This window comes from Symphalangus syndactylus, chromosome 13 (genome assembly GCF_028878055.3).
Source record: "Symphalangus syndactylus isolate Jambi chromosome 13, NHGRI_mSymSyn1-v2.1_pri, whole genome shotgun sequence".
In the NCBI taxonomy this organism is placed as follows: Eukaryota; Metazoa; Chordata; class Mammalia; order Primates; family Hylobatidae; genus Symphalangus; species Symphalangus syndactylus.
This window is the reverse complement of record NC_072435.2, coordinates 91,851,174-91,879,022: the sequence shown is the minus strand read 5'-3', so window position 1 is coordinate 91,879,022 and position 27,849 is coordinate 91,851,174. Positions and strand designations below refer to the sequence as shown.

General features: G+C 40.9%; 1 protein-coding gene across 2 annotated transcripts in view; it reads right to left on the bottom strand.

Moving 5' to 3' along the window:
* The window catches only part of CFAP54 (cilia and flagella associated protein 54), a 386,261-nt gene extending 361,077 nt beyond the window's left edge, over positions 1-25,184 (bottom strand). For both annotated transcript variants that reach the window (XM_055237476.1, XM_055237478.1), the window contains exons 1-5: positions 24,835-25,184; positions 13,730-13,835; positions 10,591-10,734; positions 7,754-7,925; positions 1,653-1,711 (exon numbers count right to left, since the gene is read on the bottom strand). In XM_055237476.1, the coding sequence (XP_055093451.1) occupies positions 1,653-1,711; positions 7,754-7,925; positions 10,591-10,734; positions 13,730-13,835; positions 24,835-25,151 (798 nt within the window). In that variant the 5' untranslated portion in view covers positions 25,152-25,184. The remainder of the gene's footprint in view (positions 1-1,652; positions 1,712-7,753; positions 7,926-10,590; positions 10,735-13,729; positions 13,836-24,834) is intronic.
* Between the last annotated feature and the right edge of the window lie 2,665 nt (positions 25,185-27,849).

The window sequence follows — 27,849 nt, the reverse complement described above, 5'->3', positions numbered from 1 at the left end:
ATGACTGTCACTTTAAAATTCTCTCAGCGTTAACAAGCACAAACACTAACAGTCAGATGTTGGCACAGACATCTCTGCCCTTCAAAGCTTTGGCAGCAAGCACTGAAGCAGACCAAACTATGATGGTCCTGTGAAGCCATGTTTGTTGTCGTTACACCAAGTGCAACCAGAGTATGCAAATTCTCTTTAGGAAATCATCTGGAACTGAATGTAGCATCATTGCAATAGTCTGCGGGCCAAGTTTACATTAGACCTGGGAGAGTCCCCCCTCAATTTAATTCACACTCAGAAAGCTGGCACAGAGCTTCTTCAAGTCACTGTCTGTCATAGAGTTTTTTAATTTGAGAAGCAAAACAGAGAGAGAACACATAATTAATGTTATCCATTGAGCATGCAAATTCCTTTACTTCCATTTTTATTTTTCAAATGTTGTCAACTTTTAAGATACTTGGCTATGCTTTGAGGAAATAAGAAAAAACATATCTCTCCTGAGTGTTAGAATATTCAGGGTAAGGTTCTGCATGGAATAAAGAATAAAGTAGTCATGTTTCAGATGCCGGCAACAACTCAAGCAGGGTCTCAACGGGAGTATATTTGCCCGTCTTGGCCTACATTCCAATAACCGGAAAATTAATACAGGGAATAAATACGTCTCCCGCGGACAAAAATGCTACCAACATTGTAGGGAAGTCAATAGAAGTGTCAGCAATTTCTTCAAGCTAACACTGAGCAGTGAATACTGGTAAGTAAGAATCTTATAAAATAAAGTCTCCTTACCTTCGTCATGCAGCTGGGTTAGAGTTTAAGTGTGCATTCACCCGATTAGCATGCAGGCCAGAAGTGGAAACACTTCAAGCAGAATGAAATCCAAGCTCCATATCATGACATAAAGGGGGTAACCATAGTTTATCATCCAAACCAGGACACCTTTTTTTAATTTTCTTTTTTTTTTTTTATTTGAGACACAGTCTTGCTCTGTCACCCAGGCTAGAGTGCAAAGTGGCACGATCTTGACTCTCTGCAACCTCCGCCTCTCAGGCTCAAGCAATCTTGCCACCTCAGCCTCCCAAGCAGCTGGGACTACAGGCATGTGCCACCATGTCCGGCTAATTTTTGTATTTTTTGTAAAGACAGGGTTTTGCCGTGTTGGCCAGGCTGGTCTCAAACTCCTGGCCTCAAGTGATCTGCCAGTCGAGGTCTCCCAAAGTGCTGGGATTACAGGTGTAAGCTACTGCGCCCGGCCCAGGCCACTTTTACTAGTAAAAGTGGCCACTACTGATCATTACTAACAGGACAACAGGCATAAACCGGGACTTTCCTGGGCAAGCCAGGATGGATGGTCACCCTGCCTAAAGCTATAGTAACCAGATGGATGTTCACTATCAAGCGTGACAAGCATGACCATCTGAGAGACAGAGAATACTAACATTTTCAGGAATTTCCTTTCTTTTCATTAAATCATCTATATTTTTACATATGATCCCTATAAAGCAAAACTAAGAATAATAAAGCTATATAATATATATTTACTGAATTTTATCTTATATAATTCTCCAAATATTCCTTGTTTAACACTCAATATACTGTGTAATGAAAGCCTTAAGAAAAATAAGGAAATAGAGGGGAAAATATTTTGTCAGTACATTTCATACCTTGGAAGACTGACCTATGACCATCAGTTTTCTGCAAATGGTGTAAATATAAATGGTACCTGGATGGAGAAAACGATTGTTAACATGTTGTACAGTCAAATGACAGAAATTTTATATTCCAATTTCTGTGGTTCAAGTCTGTAGTTCCCCAAACAAGTGATCTCATGAGGAAGTCTGATAATGGTATATACAGTTATACTCATCATAATTTTTCTTGTAACTTGTAAACAAAATCATTAAAATAATTAACATGGCCGTATTTTAAATATGTTGACACAGGAATCTTTTAGTCTCATTTTACAGGCCAGTATAATGAACAAAAGAATAATTCTAGTGGCATAATTTATGTACTCTCTGCTTTCATTAATTCATATAAAATATTACTGGTTCCCGGCTGTGTACAGTGGCTATGCCTGTAATCCCAGCACTTTGGGAGCCTGAGGTGGGAGGATCACGAGGTCAGGAGTTCAAGACCAGCCTGGCCAATATGGTAAAACCCCGCTTCTACTAATAATACAAAAATTAGCCGGGAGTGGTGGCATGCACCTGTAGTCCCAGCTACTTGGGAGACTGAGGCAGAAAAATCGCTTGAACCTGGGAGGCGGAGGTTGCAGTGAGCCGAGATCGTGCCACTGCACTCTAGCCTGGGTGACAGAGCAAGACTCCATCTCAAATATATATATATATATATATATATATATATATATATATATACACACACACACACATACATATACACATATATATAATATATACACACATATCTATAATATATACACACATATCTATAATATATACACACATATCTATAATATATATACACATATATATATACACATATATTATATATATATATAATTGGTTCCCATGGTTTCCTTATGGTTGAAAAACTAAAGATTTATCTCCAAATAAGATCAGAATACATATTTAATCAGCATGGCAAAATACTCAACAAGGAAACTCATAATAATTTAAAAATCATAATGCATAACAGGGCACATATTCACTCTCATAACAGGGCACATATTCACTCTTGGACTCATAAAACATTTTTCCCATTATCAAGGTGTGTCCTATAGCATTCTAATGAAAAAATAGCACTTCCAACACCTAAGTAAGGACACATGCTTTTGTGTCAGACCATTAATTAAAAGAGGATAGAAGGCTAGAGGGAGAGTTAAGAGAGGAGTGGGGAACATCACCATACTTCTCTCTGTATACAAGCAGTTTATCAATCTATAAACATACCCAAAATGTGGTAACATGCTTTAAAAAGGCATGTAATTGTAACAGATAGTCTAAATATTTTCTATAAAGTATCTAATATTCGTAACCATAAAAATTCAACAATTATGAATTCTATGTTCAGGTTTAAACTGTTAAGTTTCTGATGGCCGGGTGCCGTGGCTCACGCCTGTAATCCCAGCACTTTGGGAAGCCGAGGCAGGCAAAACACCTGAGGTCAGGAATTCGCGACCAGCCTGGCCAACATGGAGAAACCCCATCTCTACTAAAAATACAAAATCAGTTGGGCATGATGGTGTGCACCTGTAATCCCAGCCGGGTGTGGTGTCTCACGCCTGTAATCCTAGCACTTTGGTAGGCTGAAGGGGGCAAAACACCTGAGGTCAGGAATTCAAGACCAGCCTGACCAACGTGGAGAAACCCCCATCTCTACTAAAAACACAAAATTAGCTGGGCATGATGGTATGCACCTGTAATCCCAGCTACTCAGGAGGCTGAGGCAGGAGTATTGCCTAAGCCCAGGTGACAGAGGTTGCAGTGAGCCAAGATTGTGCCATTGCACTGCAGCCTGGATGACAGAGCGAGTCTCCATCTCAAAAAAATAAATAAATAAAAAGTTTGTGAGAAAATGGCAACTGCACCAAAACATCTATCACTTGATTAGAACACAACTATAAGCATAATAAACATCAATTACACAAATCAGTGACCCCCAAAATTGAACAAAATTTAAACTTAAATGTATAGTACCCTAAATGTCATAGAGAATGCAATTGGTCCTTAACATTCAGGGACTCGGCATTATTCATGTGACTACCCCCAGCACCTGCAGTTATTCATTCCACTAAAGATCCACTGGGGAAGAAACCACTCGACTAATAAAAGCTCGAGCTCAGCAGACTTATCTCAACCAGGCTTTGTTGACTTCTACTCTTCATCTTTTTCATTTCTTTTTTTTTTTTTTTTTTTTTTTGGAGAGAGAGTCTCGCTCTGTCACCCAGGCTGGAGTACAGTGGTGCAATCTCGGCTCACCGTGACCTCCACCTCCAGGGTTCAAGCGATTCCCGTGCCTCAGGCTCTCAAGTAGCTGGGATTACAGGCGCTCGCCACCATGCTCAGCTAATTTTTGTATTTTTAGTAGAGATGGGGGTCTCGCCGTGTTCACCAGGCTGGTTTCGAACTCCTGACCTCAAGTAATCTGGCTTTCCAAAGTGCTGTGATGAGAAGCGTTAGCCACCATTCCTGGCCTCTACTCTTCATCTTTAAAAATAAAATTGTCTAAGTGTTTCTTTGCAGGAAAAAAAAATAGTCACCAAGCAAAAATATGCACAGGAAACACATGCCTGTCCACAAAACATGTGATGAGGATGTAAGCCAGGAGCCTGTATATACATGCCAGTAACAGGGAACTGGGGAACTGAGGAAGGCCTCAGGAGACTGCCCTCAAGAATGACAAGGACCCTCTGTATTTCAAAAAGGTGCCTTTCACCTTTCCAGCCCTAAAAGGTTCTGACTGTAACTAAGTCCTTTGACAGTTCAAGATCTTGGCATGGCTCACAAATTCCTGCTGCAAAAGCCAGACTCAGAGAGTAAACGGTATCAGATGGAACACAGACTGAATCTTTATGATCTCAAGGTATTTCTGGAAGTTTATTTTGCTTTGTTCCTTTTTTTTTTTTTTTTTGAGATAGAGTCTTGCTCTGTTGCCCAGGCTGGAGGGAAGTGGCATGATCTCAGCTCACTATAACCTCTGCTCCCCAGGTTCAAGCAATTCTCCTGCCTCAGCCTCCCAAGTAGCTGAGATTATAGGCACATGCCACCACACCCGGCCAATTTTTGTATTCTTAGTAGAGATGGGGTTTCACTATGTTGGCCAGGTTGGTCTTTCACCATGTTGGCCACTCACCTGGGCCTCCCAAAGTGCTAGGATTACAGGTGTGAGCCACCATGCCAGGCCTGTTTCATTTTTAACCAAGTCCCTAATAGGAGTTTATTGCCTGCTCTTATGAGTCCTTTTCATTAAAAATGGCCACCATCAAAATAATCTAGTTGAGGGTCTAAATTAGTTGGGTTCACTTCAGTTGAAAAGTAAGGTATTACTCAATATCCATATACCAAATTAGATTTTTTTTTTTTTTTTTTTTGAGATGGAGGCTTGCTCTGTCACCCAAGCTGGAGTGCAGTGGCATGATCTTGGCTCACTGCAACCTCCACCTCCCAGGTTCAAGCAATTCTCCTGCCTCAGCCTCCCAAGTAACTGGGATTACAGGCATGCACCACCACACCCGGCTAATTTTTGTATTTTTAGTAGAGACCCAGTTTCACCATGTTAGCCAGGCTGGTCTTGAACTCCTGACCTCAGGTGATCTGCCTGCCTTGGCCTCTCAAAGTGCTAGGATTACAGGTGTGAGCCACTGTGCCCAGCCTAAATTTTCATTTAAAAACCAAGATTGGTTAAATATTTGAAGAAACCAAGGGTGTGTGTGTATAACAGTCAATTAAAAGTAAATACAGTAAATGTCTAACTGAAAAGGTCAAATGTATTTTGATAAGTTATCAAGGCACATTTGACCTTTTCAGTCAAATATAGTTTTGACTACTTAAATTCCAAATTCTCAAAACTTCAAGGTCTTTGCACTTGCTGATCCCCCAGGTGGAATGCCCTTCCACCAAATACCCAGAAGTTTCACTATCCAAACTCCTTCAGGTCTTTGTTCCTCTGTCATCTCAGCAGCCCAGCCCCTCCTCTCTCTATCCCCTTCTAGCTTTGACTTTTCGCCATAGCCTCATCACCATCTGACACAACTCAGTTTTGATTTGTTTAGCATCTCCCTGCAATGGAAGTCAGCATGAGAATGTGGTTTTTGTCTATTGTCCACTCCTGTGTCCCTAGCACCTAGAACAATGCCTAGCATATGGTAGGCATTCAGTAAGTTAGAAAATAAATTAAAACAGGAAGAGTAGTTACTGAAACTAAGTATGTGTATCTCCCAGAACCCAGTAATTCCACTCCTAGGCACAGATCCCAGAAAACTCTCGCACAGGTCTATAAAAGGACATGTGTAAGGATATTCATTGCAGAATTATTTGTGCAATTAGAGAGGTCAGGCAAACCAGGTGCTCATCGCCAGGCCTGTATGGATATCTGGAATATAATTCAGCAGGCAGAATTAATGAATTAGATTTACATACGGGAACTTAGCTAGATCCTAAAACCCCACAATATTCAGCAGGAAAAAAAAAGGAAACAGAATAAAATCTAGAGCACAATGCCATGTGTATTAAAAAAGTGAAAAGAAAAAAAAGCGAAAAGAAAAAAAAGCACATACCAAGAAAAGGATATCAAGGATACAGAAATAATCTTTAAAAAAAAAAAAAAAAAAAACTATTGAGAGGCCGGGCACGGTGGCTCATGCCTGTAATTCCAGCACTTTGGGAGGTGGAGGCAGGCGGATTGCCTGAGGTCAGGAGTTCAAGACCAGACTGGCTACCATGGTAAAAACCCGTCTCTACTAAAAATACAAAAATTAGCCGGGTGTGGTGGGGCATGCCTGTCGTCCCAGCTACTCAGGAGGCTGAGGCAGGAAAATCGCTTGAACCCAGGAGGTGGAGGTTGCAGTGAGCCAAGATCGTGCCACTGTACTCCAGCCTGGGCAACACAGCAAGACTCCATCTCAAAAAAAAAAAAAAAAAAAAAAAAGACTATTGAGAGAAATGGAATCCCAGTGCTTTGGAAGGCTGATGCAGAATGGCTTAAGCCCAGGAGTTCAAGGCTCAAGGCTGCAGTGATCGTGCCACACTGCACTCCACTCTGGGTGAGAAAGTGAGACTCTGTCTCAGACAAAAAAAAAAAAAAAAAAGACTATGTTTGGGTTGTGATCTTAAAAGGAGTAAAGACAGGGAATCATGCTAATTTCCACCACTCAAACAAGGGCTGACCATAGGCCTCAACCACTGGGCCTAACACGGAACTGCTGCTCCTTCTCTGTCCCTGCCAAGATGTGTGAGAGATGGCAGTGGTGGCACAGGTAACATCGAATCTCTGGAGGATGATCAGACGCAAAAGCTTAATAATCACTGGACTGAAAAAATCTCATCAAAGTTGGCCTCATCTCTGGCAGCAAATGTAAAGTCTGATTTCAATCAAAATGTCAAAACATGACTTGGGGGTGGGTGAGAAAGGAAAAGCTAGAAAATACACTTTCAGTTGCCATGGATGAGGGAAAATCCAGTATGTTTCCTTGAAGTTATTTGATCCTGTCTTATGCACATCGAACACACTGTCATTATTATTTTCCTTTTAAAAATATATTATCTAGAGAACAATGCAGTAAGTTGCAACTTTAAAATAGAGAAAAGCAAGTATTACATTTTTTAGCTGAGAGTCATTTCTTCAGACATACACATAATGTACGTGTGTGTGTGTGTATATGTGTGTGTGTTCCTCAGCAGTCCTCACTCAAAATAAAAGTAGGAGGAGAAGGTCACTTTGTAGAAACCCAAAGCCAAGTTGTTTCAGGCAGTAAATGGGTGATGCTTAGAACCAATCTAATCTGCGCTGGTTCTTTGACACTTCTCCATCTATATTTACTCGTTAACTGCGGCCTTGCTTTTTGAACACCCAACAGTGATTATTCCCACAGCCTCTAACCCTTTCCCCAATGAAAACCCAAAGACATGCTTTATCCATCCCAATTTCTGAGGACAAACATGTCATACAAATGTTAAAAAAAATACAATCATACTATTATGAAATGCATATGTTTTAAATCACAAGGTACTCAAGCTACTGTCAAACTTAGCATTAAGCAACTTTCTGAAAGACACAATGGAAAATAAAATATATCAGCATATACCATTGAAGATAATCCAGCAAAGATGCTCTTGTGGCAGAGCCACTTGCATGATGAGCCTTAAGGAGGACAAGATATGCAGACACTGGACCACAGATTCTTTATTCTTCAGGTTTTCATCACTGCTGCAGACCAGCTGGTAGTTGCACATATTTTTGCCACTCAAAGCATGAAACTGAAACACATGGGAAAATAGAAACAGAAATAGAAATAACTGGCGAGGAACAGTAGCTCACACCTGTAATCCCAGCACTTAGGGAGGCCAAGGTGGGCAAATCACCTGAGGTCAGGAGTTCAAGACCAGCCTGGCCAACAAGATGAAATCCTGTCTCTACTAAAAATACAAAAATTAGCTGGGCGTGGTGGCACATGCGTGTAATCCCAGCTACTCAGTAGGCTGAGGCAGGAGAATCGTTTGAACTTGGGAGGCAGAGGTTGCAGTGAGCCAAGATCGTGCCACTGCATTCCAGCCTGGGTGACAAGAGAGAAACTCCATCTCAAAAAAAAAAAAAAAAAAAAAAAGAAAAAGAAAAAGAAAAAAGAAATAAAAATAACTTAAGAAAGCATTTCTCAAAATGTAAAAAACTAAAATGGAAACAATTATGGATAATTAATTTAATAGAGTAGTGTAAAAAAAATGATAGGTTTCTTTAAAACATCCATCTAGTTAAGACTAGCTTTCCTTAGTCAAAAGAAATTCAGAAAGAAAAAAAAATCCTATTACCAAAAATACAGAAATGAATCAATTGTTGTAAGCTCACCCAGTGGCATTTTAACTTATTTATTAATTCAGATGTGATTATAACCATTCACAAAATTCACTCAACAAACGTTTCTTGAGCACCTCTATTAGCCACACTCTGCTAGGCAACAGGGACTCTAGGATGAGGAAGAAAGGGACACTGCTCTTAGAGGAGGGAAAACAGTTACAGGCTCATGCATTCAGGCTTGTGCAGCATTGAAGGGACTGCTGTGGTCACTGAATTGAAAGTATTTTGTAAGGTTGGATGAGATGGTTTAAAATAAAGAAGTGAGGCCAAGGCAGGCAGATCACTTGAGGTCAGGAGTTCGAGACCAGCCTGGCCAACATGGAGAAACCCCATCTCTACTAAAAATACAAAAATTAGCCAGGCATGGTGGTGCACACCTGTAATCCCAGCTACTCAGGAAGTTGAGGCAGGAGAATCACTTGGGCCCAGGAGGCGGAGGTTGCAGTGAGCCAAGATTACACCACTGCACTCCAGCTTGGGCAACAGAGTGAGCCTCTGTCTCAAAAAAAAAAAAAAAAAAGTGAGGCTATTATAGGGGTGACCCAGGCTCAGAAAAATAGAGAGAGCATTCCATGTATCCCAAGGAATTTGGACTTTAGCCAAAAGGCAAAGTCAATGGGTAGTGGAACAAAATGACAGGTTTCTACTTTAGAAATTAATTGGCCAGGCACGGTGGCTCACACCTGTAATCCCAGCAGTTTGGGAGGCCAAGGAGAGTGGATCATGAGGTCAGGAGTTCGAGACCAGCCTGAACAACATGGTGAAACCCCGTCTCTACTAAAAATACAAAAATTAGCCGGGCATGGTGGTACGCGCCTGTAATCCCAGCTACTAAGGAGGCTGACGCAGGAGAATTGCTTGAACCTAGGAGGCAGAGGTTGCAGTGAGCTGAGATCATGCCATTGCACTCCAGCCTAGGCAACAGAGCAAGACTCCAAAAAAAAAAGAAGAAGAAAAGAAAGGAAAGAAAGGAAAGGAAGAAAGGAAGAGAGAGAGAGAGAGAAAGAAAGAAAGAAAGAGAAAGAGAGAAAGAAAGAGAGAAAGAAAGAGAAAGAGAGAGAGAAAGAAAAGAAAGAAAGAAAGAAGAAAGAAAGAAAGAAAGAAAGAAAGAAAGAAAGAAAGAAAGAAAGAAAGAAAGAAAGAAAGAAAGAGAGAGAGAAAGAAAGAAAGAAAAAAATTCTGGCAAAGTATGAAAAGCAAAAAGCAGAAGGTAGGGGGTCAAGGCTACAAAAAGGGGAGTAGAAGAGACCTTTTCCCTAATGGGGTGCCAACCTACATTGCCCAGTATTCTCATTCATGTACCTACGGTACAGCCAAATTGAACATTCAATTGTCCCCTAAACATGCCTTGAGAGTTTTTGCTTATTAACCACATACTGTTCCCAAGGCCTTGAATAGTCCCCAAGTTTGAAGTAATATAGATTTAGAGTCAGACTGATCAGGGTTCAAACACCAACCCTGCCCATTGCTTTAAGTTGGCTAATAAACTTCCATTTCCTAATCTATAAAAGAGGCACCTCTAAGGACTTTAATGAGGCTGCAAGATGATAATTCATACAATGTATTTAGAAGAGTACTCAGCACATGAAAACTGCTCAACCAGTGAATCAATGGTAGTAATTAACAAAATACTGGTATACTAGAAATAAAGTATAAATTTTTTATATCAATAGATTTATGTTTAATCTCAAGAGCCGCTTTTTTATACTATGTGATAAGCTTTATTTTTTTTCTGTAAAATAGGGATAATAGTACATAACTCATAAAATTACTTTATCAAATTTGTTTTCCAAAGCACTCTATAAATTAAATGCACTCTACAAATATTAGCTATTAAATAACAACTGCTACATGAATGAGTGACTGCAGTGACTTAATCTCCAAAGCATCTTTACAAAGCTTAATAAGTTCACTTTCTTATCCAGCACTGAAAGTATTTATTAAGCAACTTATAGCACACAGCTAGATGCTATGCTAAGCCAACAAAAGACATTTAGAAGCTGTCACCTAAAAGATGTATTGCATAACTAATCATAAATTATAGATATTTCAGTTGCTCTTTCATCTTACTGTAAGTCCAGCAGTTTTATCTTTAAAGCCTTTTGGGAAAAAGGTAGCTTTGAATTGAGTTACATCCACTTTATTCTCATCAAAATTGGTATTGAACTGCTGAAGATATCTTCCATAGCATTGTAAAAGGGCCAGTTTGTATTCCTGAAATAAAAAGAGTACTTGATTAAAGTTCCAAAATATCATTTAGCTCATCATTATTAGGTAATATTCATATTATTCCTAATAGTATCAATGTTGATTATTACAATTATACCATTCCTACAGGCTCCATTTTCCAAAAACATAGTATGTGGCAGACACTGCACTATACAATTTATGTGCATTATTTCATCTAATTCTCCTCACAATGAGCCTATGTGAGATGGGACCGTCATGACCACAAGGATGAGAATATTTACTATGGCACTGTGCATGGTAATACCTACTCAAAATCCAGGTTCCAAAATTCAGCATCATCAGATCATGGTAACCCACATACCCAGAGACGTGGATGAGTAGTCTTGCTTCTCTGATACCTCATAGGCTCGAAAAAGAAAAGAAATGAAGAGCAAGCGAGCGAGAAACAAAGGAAGGAAGGAAGGAAGGAAGGAAGGAAGGAAGGAAGGAAGGAAGGAAGGAAGGAAGGGAGGGAGGGAGGGAGGGAGGGAGGGAGGGAAAGGGAAGGGAAGGAAGGGGAAGGGAAAGGAAAGGAAAAGAAAGGGAAGAGAAGAGGAAAGGAAAAGAAGGGGGGAGAAAGGAAGTGAAAGAAAGAGAGAGAGAAAGAAAGGAAGGAAAAGAAAGGAAAGGAAAGGAAGAAAGAGAAAGAGAGAGGGAGTGAAGGAGGAAGGAAAAAATAAAGTGAGGGAGGGAAAGAAAGAAAAAGAGGAGAGAGAGAAAGAGAGAAAGAAGGAAGGAAGGAGAGAGACAGAGAAAGAGACAGAAAGAAAGAAAGAAAGAAAGAAAGAAAGAAAGAAAGAAAGAAAGAAAGAAAGAAAGAAAGAAAAGAAAGAAAGAAAAGAAAGAAAGAAAGGAAAGAAAGAAAGGCAGGGAGGGAGAGGGAGGAAGGAAAGGAAGGGAGAGGGAGGGAGAGAGGAAGGAAGAGAGGAAGAAAGAGAGAACCAAAGAGGAGAAAGTAAAAGAAAAAACTGCAGAGTGAGGTGAGCTACTTGCCTCTCTTTCATCTGTCAACAGACTCTAAAGCTGCATCAGGACAAATAAAAAGCATTTGAGCAGTGGGATTTTTATTCATTCAAATTCATGCTTATGTTCCCATTACAGAATCAGATGCCCCATTTCTGTAACCCACAGGGCTCAGTTACCTGGAGGGTTTCAGGGCAGGGGACATAAGCAGTGCTTTCAAAATGAGTCACTTGCAACCCTTCCTCAGCTCCCTCCCCCACAACTTCATCCCCAGGAAAAGCAACTGCCCAAGGTTGAACTGGCTGTCCAGTTACCTAGCCCCTTGGGAGGCATCTTCAGTCAAACACTGTTTTGTTTAAATTTCTATTAAAGATTTGTTTTTTGCTCACTAATCCTGAATCTTTTCTGCTCTAACTTGAGTCATATAATAAATTCAAATCTAGGTTTAAAACAAATTTTCCAGAAGATGATCTTTACTACAACTAAAATAAAAATAGAGCCTAGAAACCAAAGTAACAAGTTCATGATTTCAGAATTATAAATACCTTTTTTTTTTTTTTTTTTTTTTTAGGGACAGTGTTTCACCATGTTGCCCAGGCTTGTCTCAAACTCCTGGGCTCAAGCAAGCAATCTGCCCTCCTCAGCCTACCAAAGTTCTGGGATTACAGGTATGAGCCACCATGCCCAGCCTGGCCAACATTCCCTTCGGTGAAAAGTAGATAAAACTTTTTCTTTGTTCCTTTAATTAAATATTAAAATATCCTATCTAGGCCTATCTAAAACATTCTAAATCCTTAGCTACCAGCCATCTTTAACTTGCTTTATCAGCTTCTAACATACACCTCCCTCCTCCCTCCACCAATATCCACTCCACCCACACAGATATTTCTCAAACAACCCTACACTGTGCTTTTTATTTGTATTACCAGCTTCTTATACTGAAAAGTATAAGGATGGAAAGGGGGCTGTCTTCTAATTCTTGTCAAAACTCTTATTCCACTTACATGAATAAAGCTTCCAAGTTGAATCTCACCCGGGTTTCTTTTCTGTAGCTTACCAAGCCCTGTATTTTCAAGTTTCTAAGACCCATGGTCCATTTATGTGGAACTATGGTTATTCTGCAGTTTTGGCAGAAGAAAATAGGTCTTAGTTCTTCATTATGAAGTTCCACCACTCATATGTGGTAAATTTGTCTCCCTGACCAAGAAGATTAAAGTCCAGGAAATAGAGAGGGGAAAAATGAAGTTGAGAAACTGAAGATTGAGAAAACACTGAACACTGCCCACGGCTGGCCTAAAATCCCATTGTCTGACATTCACATGACTTAGAATAATCTGGACCTAGGCCAGAGTTTAAAGGGGAAACTCACATGATCATTAATAGAAGACCCAGCCATGCTGTGGTCTCAGCAAACCAAGTCCACAAGTCCACAGCATTCCAAGCCCTAGACATTCAGGTAGAACTAAAAGTAGGACACAAACTCAGTCTGGAATACAATACTGAGCTAGAAACAGGGTATGTATGGAATGACTGTTAAAATTACATACAGCAAAACATTAAGAAAGAGTTGAAAGAGTTTAATATACAGGGCGCTGAAGCAGGCAACAGAGCTGCAAGGCCAAGAGCCCTGAAGGTTGACCACTGGGCAAGGCCAGCCATATGAAAAACAACAGGAAGTGGTGTCTGGGCTCCTTTGTGTAAGGTAGGAACACGATGATTCAGCATTTCCTGTTGTGCGCCTACCACACCCTCTGTTAACCCGGCCACCCTCCTGCCCATCCACAGCCAGCTGCCTGGCTGTCCAGGAATGTCTCACCTCTGGGAAATCTCAACTACAAAATTAAAAAGCAACACTTTTTTGGTTACTGTGCCTTATTAAAATTTTTATGTACTCACTTATTTTTTTCTAAGAGAAAAATCAAAACATGTAAAATAGGAAGGGTATCAGCCTAAATACTGTAATAATAATTAGCCAAATGAATTTCTTTTTGGCTCTCTTTCCTCCAGAGGCACTTACTTTCATTTGACAAAGGCTATCTCCAACCTTCAGAAGCTTTTCGTTGTAATAGTCTGCTGGCAGCCTGGGGGCGTATTTAGTCCAGATATTAAACAAAGAAGTGGCACTGTAAAAATCATAAAACAACATTGTCAAAGTCTGCAGGAAACCTCAATTAATTTGCAAGCAATCCTTTCAAACTTACCTTATGCTAAAGCCTTTCCAATGTGCCTTATTGTTAATGTCCAATTATTAATAATAAATGTAATTACAGTTAAAATTATTGCTTCCTATGTACCAAGCATTGATTGCAGCCCTTTACATGTGTTTTTTTTTTAGATACTTTACTTCATAGAGCAATTTTAAGTTCACAACAGAATTGAGCAGAAGGTACTGAGATTTCCGATATATACCCCGTGCCCTCCCCATGCACAGCCCTCCCCATTACGAACATCTCCACTAGAATGGTACCTTTGTTGTGATGAACCTACATTGACACATCATTATCACCCAAAGTCCATAGTTTAGGGTTCACTGTTGGTGTTATCCATTCCATGGGTTTGGACAAATGTATATAATGTCTATCCACTGTGAAAATATCAGAGAGTAGATTCACTATCCTAAACATCCTCCATGCTCCACTTATTCATCCCTCCTTTCCTGCTCAATCTCTGTTAACCACTTATATTTTTACTGTCTCCATAGTTGTGCCTCTTCCAAAATGTCATACAGTTGGAATCATATAGTAGGAAGCCTTTTCAGATTGGCTTCTTTCACTTAGCAATATGCATCTAAGTTTCCTCCATGTCTTTTCATGGCTTGATAGCTCATTTCTTTTTAGCACTGAATAATATTCCATTGTCTGGATGCATTACAGTTTATCCACACACATGCTGAATGACATCTTCGTTGCTTACAAGTTCTGGCAATTATGAATAAGGCTGCTAGAAATACTGATGTGCAGGGGTTTTTTTGTTTTGTTTTGTTTTGTTTTTGAGATGGAGTCTTGCTCCTGTCGCACAGGCTGGAGTGCAGTGGCAGGATCTTGGCTCACTGCAACCTCCACCTCTGGGGTTCAAGGAATTCTCCTTCCTCAGCCTCCCAAGTAGCTGGGATTACAGGCGTGCACCACCATGCCTGGCTGATTTTTGTATTTTTAGTAGAAACAGGGTTTCACCATGTGGGCCAGGCTGGTCTCAAACTCCTGACCTCGGGTAATCCACCTGCCTAGGCCAACCAAAGTGCTAGTATTACAGGCATGAGCCACCACCCCCAGCCCGATGTACAGGTTTTTACATGGACATAAGTTTTCAATTCCTTTGGGTAAACACCAAGGAGCACAAGGGGTGAATGTTATGGTAAGAATATGTTTAATTTTGTAAGAAACTACCCGTCTTCCAAAGTGGCTGTACTATTTTGCATTCCCACCAGCAATGAATGAGAGACTTCATTGCTCCACATCCTTACCAGCATTTGGTGTTGTCGGTGTTCTAGATTTTAGCCTTCCTAATAGGCATGTAGGGTATCTCATTGTTGCTTTAATTTGCATTCCCCTGATTACATATGATGTGGAGCATATTTTCATATGTTTATTTGCCATCTATATATCTTCTTTGGTGAGGTGTCTGTTAAGGTCTTTGGCCCATTTTTAAAATCAGGTTGTTGGCCAGGCACAGTGGCTCACGGCTGTAATCCCAGTACTTTGGGAGGCCAAGACAGGTGGATCACTTGAGGTCAGGAGTTTGAGACCAGCCTGCCCAACATGGTGAACATGATGAAACCCCGTCTCTACTAAAAATACAAAAATTAGCCAGGCATGGTGGCGCACATCTGTAGTCCCAGCTACTCAGGAGGAGAATCATTTGAACTCATGAGGTGGAGACTGCAGTGAGCCGAGATCAGGCCACTGCACTCCAGCCTGGGCAAAAGGGCAAGACTCCATCTCAAAAAAATTAGTAAATAAATAAATAAAAATTTTTTAAAAAGTAAAATCAGGTTGTTGTTATTGCTGAGTTTTCAGAGTTCTCTGTATATTTTGGACAACAGTCTTTTATCAAATATGTCTTTTGCAAATATTTTCTCCCAGTTTGTGGCTTATCCTTTCATTCCCTTGACAGTATCTTTCAGAGAGCAGAAATTTTTAATTTTAATGAAGTCCAACTTATCAATTCTTGCTTTCACGGATCATGCCTTGGTACTGTATATTCAAAGTCATCACCAAACCCCAGGTCACCTAGATTCTCTCCTATGTTATCTACTAGGAGTTTATTTTTTATTTTTTGTTTTGAGATGGAGTCTCACTCTGTCACCAGGCTAGAGTGCAGTGGTGCCATCTCAGCTCACTGCAACCTCTGCCTCCTGGATTCAAGTGATTCTCCTGCCTCACCCTCCCGAGTAGCTGGGACTACAGGCACGCACCACCACGCCCAGCTAATTTTTGTATTTTCAGTAGAGATGGGTTTTCACCATGTTGACCAGGATGGTCTCGATCTCTTGACCTTGTGATCCACCTGCCTCGGCCTCCCCAAGTGCTGGGATTACAGGCGTGAGCCACGGTGCCCGGCCAGGAGTTTCATAATACTGCATTTTACATTTAGGTAGGTGATCCATTTTGAGTTAATTTTTGTGAAGGGCGTACAGTCTGTGTCTAGATTCACTTTTTGGCACGTGGATATCCAGTTGTTCCAGGACCATTTATTGAAGACGCTGTTCTCCATTGAATTGACTTTGCTCACTTGCCAAAGATCAGTTTGTTGCCAGAAAAGGGGTTTTGATCCAGACTCCAAGAGAGGGTTCTTGGATCTCGCACAGGAAGGAATTCAAGACAAGTCACACAGTGCAGTGGGAAAAGATCATTTATTGAAAGCTACTCAGTTACAGAGTCGGGCAACCTCAGAAAGCAGGAAGATGAACACACTATCTTTGTTTTAAACTCTTCTTATATAGGGGTCTTATCTATGTAAAAAGCCAGGCTAAGTTAGGTCTACATGCAGGTAGGCCAACAGTGTGACAAAATTTATTACTCTGTTGATTTAAAGGAAACTATCCTCAACGTTTTCATGTGCAGTACATCAAGGCATAGCTATAATTATCTTGAAGGCATATATTGTTACGGGTATTGGGACATCTGGACTTTCTGCTGTTGTAGGTGTTTGTCTCTGCAGGTATCTTTAGGCTGTTTCTTCAACTGTAAAAAATTTGTGACCATGGGTCACGCCTGGCAAGGAATGTGCCTTGCTAATTTTAAAATGGAGTTGATTTTAAAATGCCATTACTCTGGCTCTCCTATGCTCCTGTTTCCCTAACAAGTTGACTATATTTATGTGAGTCTATTTCTGAGCTGTGTATATTGTTCCACAGGTTTGTCTATTCTTTCACCAATGTCACACTATCTTGAATACTATAGCTTTATAGTAAGTCTTGAAATTGAGTCGTATCAGTCCTCCAACTTTCTTCTTCTCCTTCAATGTTGTGCTGGCTATTTTGGGTCTTTTGCCTATATGTGTACCTTTTTTCACTTCATTTTCACAACTCCAAGAAAGGTAATATCAATATCCCAAAGATACAGTTGATTAAGCTGAGGCTCAGTGCATCTATGCTCTTAACGACTATATGAATGAGCTTTCCAGTCCTCTGGAAAGTAAACTCCCTGAGGTCAAGGACCTCAACAATATTATTCATTGCCCAGCCCCCAACAGTAGTGAATAACTAGTACATGTAGGTACTCAATAAATATCTGCTGAAAGATTAATGAATGAATGAATGAAGGATCGGGAAGAAAACATTATTTGTTCTTGTTTTCTTTTTTCTTTTTTTTTTTGAGACAGAGTCTCGCTCTGTCACCCAGGCTGGAGTGCAGTGGCACGATCTCGGCTCACTGCAAGCTCCGCCTCCCGGGTTCACGCCATTCTCCTGCCTCAGCCTCTCCGAGTAGCTGGGACTACAGGCGCCTGCCACCACGCCCGGCTAATTTTTTGTATTTTTAGTAGAGATGGGGTTTCACCGTGGTCTCGATCTCCTGACCTCGTGATCCGCCCGCCTCGGCCTCCCAAACTGCTGGGATTACAAGCGTGAGCCACCGCGCCCGGCCCTTATTTTTTCTTATGAAGTGCTCAGGGCTCAAATAGCCAGTCAATCCACTTAGAGCTATACTTCCCTCCACCAAGTAAAATAAAAACAAAACAAACAGCATTTTCAAAATGGTTTCTAACCAGAGTTTCAAACAGTATCAGATCATTGCCTATTTTATTCATTCATTTAGTTAACATTTATTTCTTTCCTCTCTCCCAGAAATTATATATGTCTCTAGGAAAAATCCAAATATCCCTTAACAGGTGTCCAATCCTATCTCATAAATTTCTAGATAAGACTGAATATTTGTGACCCCTCCCCCACTGCCCCCCAATTCATATGTTGAAATCCTAATCTCCAGTGTGGTTGTATTTGGAAACAGGGCCTCTAAGGAAGCAATAAAGGTTAAATGAAATCATAAGGTTAGTACCCTGGCCTGATGGAATTAGTGTCCCTAGAAGAAGAGACTCCAGAGAGCGTGCTCTTTTCTGATATGGTCATAAATTGTTTGTCTCCATGCTTGAGGACAAAGCAAGCCTTCTACAAACCAGGAGAGGAGTCCTCATGAGAAACCAACTCTGCTGGACCTTGATCTGGGACTTCCAGCCTTCAGACTGTGAAAAACAAATAAATTTCTGTTGTTTAAGTCACCTGGTCTATAGTATTTTGTTATGGCAGCCTGAGCTGGCTAATACAGGACCTAAACTTAAGAACTGAAGATGGCTCTAATACTTATGATGTATGTGTTGGAGTAATAATGGAACATCTAAACAGAAACTTGTCAATTAATTCATTTGGGTAATTAAACAATATTGATTGAGTCACTGATTGAGTGAAGGAGACAATGCATTCCTCCTTCATGAACTGATTAATAATATATTTAGGTAGAAAAATATATGCATATACCAAGTAATAAATAACAATGTCAAATAAATATAGCAAATATAAACCACAGACATTTAAAAGGGGAGAGGTGTTTTGTTTGCTTTATTACCTCTTTCACTTTCATTTGCTGCTTCATGAAATGCCACGGTATTTGAATAAACATAATGAATCCAAGAAATTCACCAAGTCTTACTAGAGTCTTAAATTATGTAGATGAAATAGTTAATACTTCTAAATCTTACAGATGAGATAATGATGACTAGGTTTGTTACTCATAAAAGAAAAATACCAGCTTTGTTAAATCAATCAAGATTATATAATAACAAAGAAAAAATGTCTTTTTTTGTTGAACCCTAAGTTCAGGTTAAGGCTGCTCATTGGGAATAGCTTACATAATGATTAAACCAAAAATATATAATATATACTATAGAATGTACATCATCTGAGAAGAAAATGTTAATGTACTTGGGATTGCTGACTGCTGCTAGATATGTAAAATGTTCTAAAACAGAAAATCAGCCAGGCACGATGGCTCATGCCTGTAATCCCAGCACTTTGGGAGGCCAAGGTGGGCAGATCGCTTGAGGTCAGGAGTTCAAGACCAGCCTGGGAAACATCCCAAAACCCCGTGTCTACTAAAAAAAACCAAAAATTAGCCAGGCATGGTGACACGCACCTATAGTCCAGCTACCAACGAGGCTGAGGCACGTGAATTGTCTGATTGAGTGAACCCGGGAGGCGGACGTAGCAGTGAGCCAAGATCCGGCTACTGCACTCCAGCCTGGGCGACAGAGCAAGACACTGTCTGAAGAGAGAGAGAGAGAGAGAAAGAAAGAGGGAGGGAAAAGAAAAGAAAAGGATGAAAAGAAAAGAAAATCATAACTGTATAAGCAGAATACCTCAATCTTATGTGCTTATAGCAAAAGCACATTTTTAAAAATGTATCATGCTCTTATTTAAAGACATTTCTGGTATGAAAATCATTTATATTTTAAATACTATGAATTGTATGCTTATGGAAGTTTCCATAGTTATAAGGAAAAGCAAATTTTGATATAAAAAATAACCATCTGTCGTCCAGGCGCAGTGGCTCACGCCTGTAATCCCAACGCTTTGGGAGGCCAAAGCGGGCGGATCACGAGGTCAAGAGATCCAGACCATCCTGGCCAACACAGTGAAACCCCGTCTCTACTAAAAATACAAAAATTAGCTGGGCGTGGTAGCTTGCGCCTGTAGTCCCAGCTACTCGGGAGGCTAAGGCAGGAGAATCACTTGAATCTGGGAGGCGGAAGTTGCAGAGAGCCAAGATTGCGTCATTGCACTCCAGCCTGGCAACAAAGTGAGACCTGTCTCAAAAAATAATAATAATAATAACCATCTGTCAAATATTATAAAAGCAACTCCTACCTCCTGTACTCCTGACTGGTCTCTACACTGCTATTCTTGTTCCCTTTGGATATGATCATCAGAATAATATCTTAAAACAAAAATTAGGCTGTGCATGGTGGCTCACACCTGTAATCTCAGCACTTTGGGAGGCTGAGGCGGGTGGATCACTTGAGATCAGGAGTTTGAGACCGGCCTGGCCAACATGGTGAAACCCTGTCTCTACTAAAGACACAAAAATTAGCCGGGCGTGGTGGCATGCGCCTGTAATCCCAGCTATTCAGGAGGCTGAGGCAGGAGAATCACTTGAACCCCAGCGGCGGAGGTTGCAGTGAGCTGAGACTGCACCACTGTATTCCAGCCTTGTTGACAGAGTGAGACTGTCTCAAAAAAAAATAAAATTACATAAGGGTAATCCCTTGCCAAAACTACCCAATGGAATAAATGCAAACTCTTCAAAATGGCCTCTAAAACCTTCCAAAGTCCTATTATTCCTCTAAATCTCACCTCATACTGTTGAACCTGTTTCATTGTGCTTCTGCTAAATGGGATTCTGTCCATTCCTCCCAAGTAGGAATGGATCTGTTCTGCCAAGGATCTTCCTGCATTCTTGTCCCCTATTCATCCTCTCCGTTTGGCTAGTCGAATCCCTGGTGTCCTTCTCATCTCAGCTTAATGGCACCTCCCTTACCACTCATTCGAAAGCAAGCCCCCACTACATTCTCTTTAAGCCTCTGCTTTAAGTGTCATCTACTCTGACCACCTTATTGAAAATTGCAACTTTCTATCTTCCACTCATAACCTCTTCCCTTTTTCTTTTTTTTTTTAATTTCTAATGGGAATAGATTATCTTCTTTTTCTCTCTGGCATTTATCATTTCTTTGTTTTGTTTTTTTGTTTGTTTGTTTGAGACGGAGTCTCACTCTGTTGCCTGGGCTGGAGTGCAGTGGCGCAATCTCGGCTCAAAGCAACCTCTGCTTCCCAGGTTCAAGTGATTCTTCTGCCTTGGCCTCCCGAGTAGCTGGGATTACAGGTGCCCACCATCATGCCCGGCTAATTTTTTGTATTTTTAGTAGAGACAGGGTTTCACTATGTTGGCCAGGCTGGTCTCGAATACCTGACCTCGTGATCCACCTGCCTCAGCCTCTCAAAGTGCTAGGATTACAGGCATGGGCCACGGCGCCCAGCCACATTTATCATTCCTAAATTACCAGAAAATGTACATAATTGATGTTTATTGTCTAGTTCCCTCTCTAGACTATACATTCTGAGAAGGCAGAGATTTTTGTCTGGTTCACTGCTGTAGCCACAGTGCCTAGTAGGAAGCCTGACACATATAAGTGCTCAGCAGTTACTTTCATAGCATTTGTTGTTTGTGTATTGACTAATGACTCATTGAACATCTTATCTCCCTCTCTAGACTATAGGCTCCATTAATACTGACTCCCATATCTATTTTGTTCATCACTGTGTAACCAGTGTCTAGTACATTGCCTCACACATAGCAGGCACTCAGTAAAAATTATTGTATAAATAAAGGCCAAAGTTATGTGAGAGGTTGGACTGTTAAGGCACATGTCAATCCAACGCTTGTGATTCTTATAGTCTTGTTAAAGTTGGCGCAGATACTGTACTTACAGACTGGCCCATGTCTACTTTCCTATATGTAATATTCACAATTACTGAGAATATAAGGATAATAGCTTTTTTTTTTTTTTTTGAGACAGAGTCTCATTCTGTCACCCAGGGTGGAATGCAGTGGCATGATCTCGGCACACTGGCAACCTCCACCTATTAGGTTCAAGCAATTCTCATGCCTCAGCCTCCTGAGTAGCTGGGATTACAGGCGCACACCACTTCGCCAGGCTAATTTTTGTATTTTTTAGTAGAGACAGAGTTTCGCCATGTTGGCCAGGCTGATCTTGAACTCCCGACCGCAGGTGATCTGCCCACCTCAGCCTCCCAGAGTGCTGGGATTACAGGCGTAAGCCACTGCACCAGGCCAAGGATAATAACTCTTGAATCCTTTCAATACTAAGTATTTACTGAATGTTTACTATGTCCCAACCCCCAGGCTAAGTGCCAGAAATACAGCAATGAAAAAGAGACACATTATCCAAAGTCACCAGTGAGCTTACATCCTAATGAGACAGACAATACACAAGAAAATAAATCGATTAAAAAATACAAACCTATGAGTGAATCTGCATTCAATAGGAAAGGCCACTCTAAGAAGGTGACAACTGAGCTGAGGCCTGAAAAAAGGAGCCAGATTTTTGAAAAGCTTGGGGAAGAACATTTAGACAACAAAGATAGCAAATATAAAGGCTCTGGGGTGAGAAACAGTAGGACCTGTTTCTCTGGAAAGTCCTGAGAGAGAAGTGAGTGATGAGCTGAGCTGAGAAAGGCAGGCAGGGTCAACACCTCAGCCCCTGAAGAGTATCAGAATTCTTAAGTTTATTCCAAAAGCAATGGGAAGCAATAGAAAGACTTTAGATAAGATTTATAAAGATCATCCTGACTGCTAGGTGAAGGACAGATTTGAGACAGAGTGGCTGCAGGGAAAATGTGAAATGGTGGTGGTTTGGACTGGAATGCTGGTAGTGGAGATGGGGAGATGAAGTTCAAAGATGGAAACCATTTAAATATAAATGTATAAGCCGGGCACGGTGGCTCATGCCTGTAACCCCAGCAATCTGGGAGGCCAAGGTGGGTGGATCACCTGAGGTCAGGAGTTTGACACCAGCCTGGCCAACATGGCGAAACCCCGTCTCTACTAAAAATACAAAAATTAGCCGGGCGTGGTAGCAGGCGCCTGTAGTCCCAGCTACTCAGGAGGCTGAGTCACAAGAATCGCTTAAACCTGGGAGGCAGAGGTTGCAGTAAGCTGAGATCACAGCACTGCACTCCAGCCTGGGGTACAGAGTGAGACTCCCTATCAATAAATCAATAAATAAAGCATATAGAGTAGGTATATAATGGGCTTTCCTTGGTCAATTCTTGGTTCTCATCTTACTTGGCCAGTCAGCAGAATTTGCCACAGTTGATCATTCCTTTCTTCCGGAAATACTTTCTCTACCTGCTTCTAGTACACTAGGCACTTAATGGTTTTCCACTGGCCACTCCTCCTTAGTCTCTGTTGGTTTCTTCTTATTGCCTCTCCCTGTCCATGCTGGAGCATCCCAGGGATCAATCCTTGGACTCTTCCCTTCTTCATTTACACACCCACTCCCTTAGCTATTCATCAGGTGTCATGATTTAAATATCATATGAATCCCAAATGTATATCTCATCTGACTTCCAGATTCAAATGTCCAACTACCCACATAGTAGCTCCACCTGGATGCTGAATCACATCTCAATTTTTATAAAATTAAACTCTTGATCTCCCTCCCTCTTGCTCTTCCCACAATACAATTCCACCCCAGGTCTTTCCCATCTGCCGTTCTCCCTGTGTGACCTACTCTTTGCACAAAAATCCACATCAATTGCTCCCATATATCTTTCTCATCTTTCTCAAAAGCAACTTTTCCTGACCTTCCCTAACCATGCTTCCCACCACCCCATTTAAAATTGCAACACTCAGGCCAGGTGCAGTGGCTCATGCCTGTAATCCAATACTTTGGGAGGTCAAGGTGGGAGGATCCCTTGAGCCCCCGAGTTCAAGGTTTCAGTGAGCCAGGATTGAGCCACTGTAAAACAGCCTGTGCAAGAGTGAGACCCTGTCTCAAAAAAAAAAGATAAAATTGCAACATTCATCTCATATCCTCTATCACCATTCCCTGTTCTATTTTTCTCCCTAGCAGTCATCTCCTTGTAAAATTATTTACTTACATATTTGTTTAGTGGTTGTTTATACTCAAAAAAACATGCTCTATAAGGACATGGATTTTTATGTTTTGTTAACTTGATGTTTTCCTAGTTCCTTGAACAGTACTTGATATACAGTATGTGCTCAATAAATAGTTGTTAAATGCATAAATGAAAAATATTTTATTTTATTTATTATTATTCCTTTTTAGAAGGAGTCTTGCTCTGTCGCCCAGGCTGGAGTGTAGTGGCGCGATCCCAGCTCACTGCAACCTCTGCCTCCCAGGTTCAAGCAATTCTCCTGCCTCAGCCTCCTGAGTAGCTGGGAGTACAGGCATGTGCCACCATGCCCAGCTAATTTTTGTATTTTGTATTCATGTATAAATTTTTGGCTCACTCAAGGGTTTCACAACTTTCCATGTTATGAGTATATAAATTTGTATATGGAGAAAAAGGAATAACTTCGAGGTAGCTTAGGTTCATGAAGCTAGCTCTTGATACAATGAAGTATGTCATCCTGTGAACATGTGCACTTTAATTCCTTCTTATATTGCTATTAGGATTACAGTGACTTTTTCTTAATTTTGCTATTCATTCTGCGCAACTGTTTGCCTTTTTGGGAGTTCTATCACCATGTTATTACTGCAAACTGCGAACTCTTTTTAAGGTTCTTTCTTGCTTATGTTACCATCTTTCTTTTCTGGTCAAATAACAAATGGTGAGTTATGAAACATTTCTGTGTAGATTTTTACTTTGACCTGAGCAGGAAGCCAAGATATAACATCACCCAGGAATTAAGGATTGTTAAGAGCGACGAGTCTCCACTTCTTAAACTTTGTCTCTCCTGGGCCCTTCAGCCAACCCCTGCGTCCGCAACGCTGAACCAGCTCTGGGGCCACCACCTGCATCCTCCAGCCCTCTCCAGGGGTCCCTCCTCTGGCCGGCGCCCTCCCCAGTGCCCCGCCAGCGCTTACCAACGCCGGCGGAATTCGTTCTTCTCTTCCTCCGTGGTGGCTAAAGCCTTCTTTTTCCTCATAAAGCCTAACAACTCCTGGATCTCCTTCTCACAAGAGGCCAGGAGCGGGTTTTTCGCGTCCAGCGGCCCATAAAACACGGCTAGGGGCAATGAGTCCTCGGGGCAGGTCCACTGAAGCAGCGAGCTCCGTGAGCTCCCCTTCGACTCTGGGGGCGACCTCGAAGTCGCGGTGGAGGTCGGCGGCAGATCTAGCAGCAACCCCGAGGCGGCAGAGTCGTCTGACGGAGAGCTCGAGGGGTCGCCCTGCGCCGCCATATTGACGCGCCCCAGCCCGCCTGGAGTATGTGTACACGCGGTTGCCTGGCGGCGGTCTCGTGGCAACCGAGCATCCCGCGCGGTTTCCGAGAAACACAGCGGCCCCTGGAGGGCAGAGCGAGAAAGAACCAGGTCCAGAAAAGAACCTGATGCTCCTGAGGGTGTTGCCTGGTTGCGCGCTGGCACCACTGTATGAAATGCGAACAGAGAATGTTCTGAGCAGAGCGCTGGCGAATATTAGAGCCAAAAATTTCACGTCACAAATCCAGACTATACTCTTTATCCATGTTGGCCACTTAATAACGATAATGATGATGACCATGACCATTAACGTGTGTCAGGCATTAAGCATTTGAAACATGTACTTTTCATTTATCTCATTTAATCATCATAACTACTTTACAACTTATGATACTATTAGTATATCCATCTCACAGTTTAGGAAACCAAGGCTCAAGGAGGTTAAGTCATTTGACAAAGGTCAGCGTACAACCATAGTGTCAGGGACCAGGTCCTCACCTTGTGACTCCAAAGCCTGTGCTCAAAATGAACAGGCTGTATTGATCACTCCCCAAAACAAAGCTTATTAATCAAACTGAAATTACAGAAATATCTGACAAGCAGTTTAAGAATCAAATACAGTTGGCCCTCCAAATCTCGGGTTCTTCATCTGTGGATTCGAGCAACTGCAGATTGTAAATATTCAGAACAAAATTAGAAATAAGAATACAACAATAAAAATAACACAAAAATACAACTATTTACATAGCATTTATACTGTATTAGGTATTACTAGTTATCTAGAGATGATTTAAAACATCCTGAAGGATGTGCACAAATTATATGCAAATACTACAGCATTTCATATCAGAGGCTTGAGCATCCGCAGATTTTGGTATCTGCAGGTGTCATGGAACTAGTCCCCCACAGATAGAAAGGGAGTATTGTATATGCAACTGATCCATTCTCTTTCCTCTATTTGTACCTTGAGGTCTGTAACTGTGGACATGATGTCTGTGCCTCTAATATTTATGATTATATCTATTTATGCACATTCCAGCCTTACTTTAATTATCTCCGTATTCTAAATTAATGTGCATTTTGCTCAACCTTAACCATAGGACCTTAATACATACTAATGGCCTGAAGTGTTAACTCTCAAAATACTTTGCATTTTCAACAGGGCTTTTAGGAGACTTTACTTCTGATGGGGAAACTACAGACCTCCAGGGAAATACTTGGGGAGTTTATTCTTTCCCTGTTTATTATAGGCAAAAGTCAGAGTTGGATTTATTAAAGTATGAGTATTGAGAAAATGGAGAACCTTCTTTTCTTATAAATTATGCAACACAATAAATTATCTAAGAGAAGAACCAGAAATATTTGGTGGCTTAGAAAAATCAGTCTTTAACCCTGAAAATTGTTACCAGTTCTATCGCACTTAAATAAAGACAGTGACCCTAACACGCTGTGAACCCAATTTTCCATTTCAGACTAAGAAGCTTATTGGAACACAGCCTGATATCTTTCAAGTCTGACCTAATTTCATGCAGGCTCTGTGGGCCTGTGCTAATTTGTGAGGCTGGCCTAATATGTCATGTCTACTGTACCCTAATATTCTTTGAAGGAAGATAATTTTGCTCATCGGCGCCGTTAATTATAGCCAGAGAAACTTCCTGGCAAGCAGTGAGATGCAATGACACCTCACTGTAGGAGTCCAATTCTCTAATCAGGATGTAGATATCATCCTTTGATCAACAAAGATTTTATCTTATTCTCTAAGTGAACAATAAAAATTGTAAGACTTTAAAGAATGTAGTCCTAGAGAAATAATTCATCACTGGGCGTTTACAAAAATATTAATAGACATTTTTAAAAGTCAGCTTGGTAAATTCTCTTTTTTCTCATCTTTTTCTTGTTCTAACATGGCAGACTTGTCCATTGCAGATCAAAAACTGGTGTAATTTGCCACTGAGTGCTATCTTTTATATTGATGAAAGTGAAACAGCAGGATAAAATTAATTAAAGTGGTCACAGAAGAGGAAAGAAAAAAATAAAAGACAAAGTGGTGTTTTTCCTTCTAATCTGGCTACTCTCACAAACAAACTTTCTCATAGGGCAGACACTTATATTTCAAAGTCACTGGTAAAAGAAAATGTGACTAAGCAAATTCAAATACCTGAATTATGAAACATTGCATCTTAGTCACTTTCCTCCTTGCACACACTAAAGCTAACAATGCTTAACTTGCAGTAGTTTTTGGAAGCTTGTCTGAATATTTAAATGGGTGTTATATTCTGAATCATCATTATGATAAGATGGAAGTTTACATTTTATTTAGTTTAGATTGAATTGGCTGGGTGTGGTGGCTCACGCCTGTAATCCCAGCACTTCAGGAGGCTCAGATGGACGAATCACTTGAGGTCAGGGGTTCAAGACCAGCCTAGCCAATATGTTGAAATCCCGTCTCTATTGAAAACACAAAAATTAGCTGGGCGTGGTGTCGGACACCTGTAATCCCAGCTACTCAGGAGGCTGAAGCAGGAGAATCGCCTGAACCCAGGAGGTGGAGGTTGCAGTGAGCCGAGATCATGCCACTTCACTCCAGCCTTAGCGACAGAGCTAGACCCCATCTCAAAATAAATAAATAAATAAATAAATAAATAAATAAATAAATAAATAAATAAAAATTGAATTC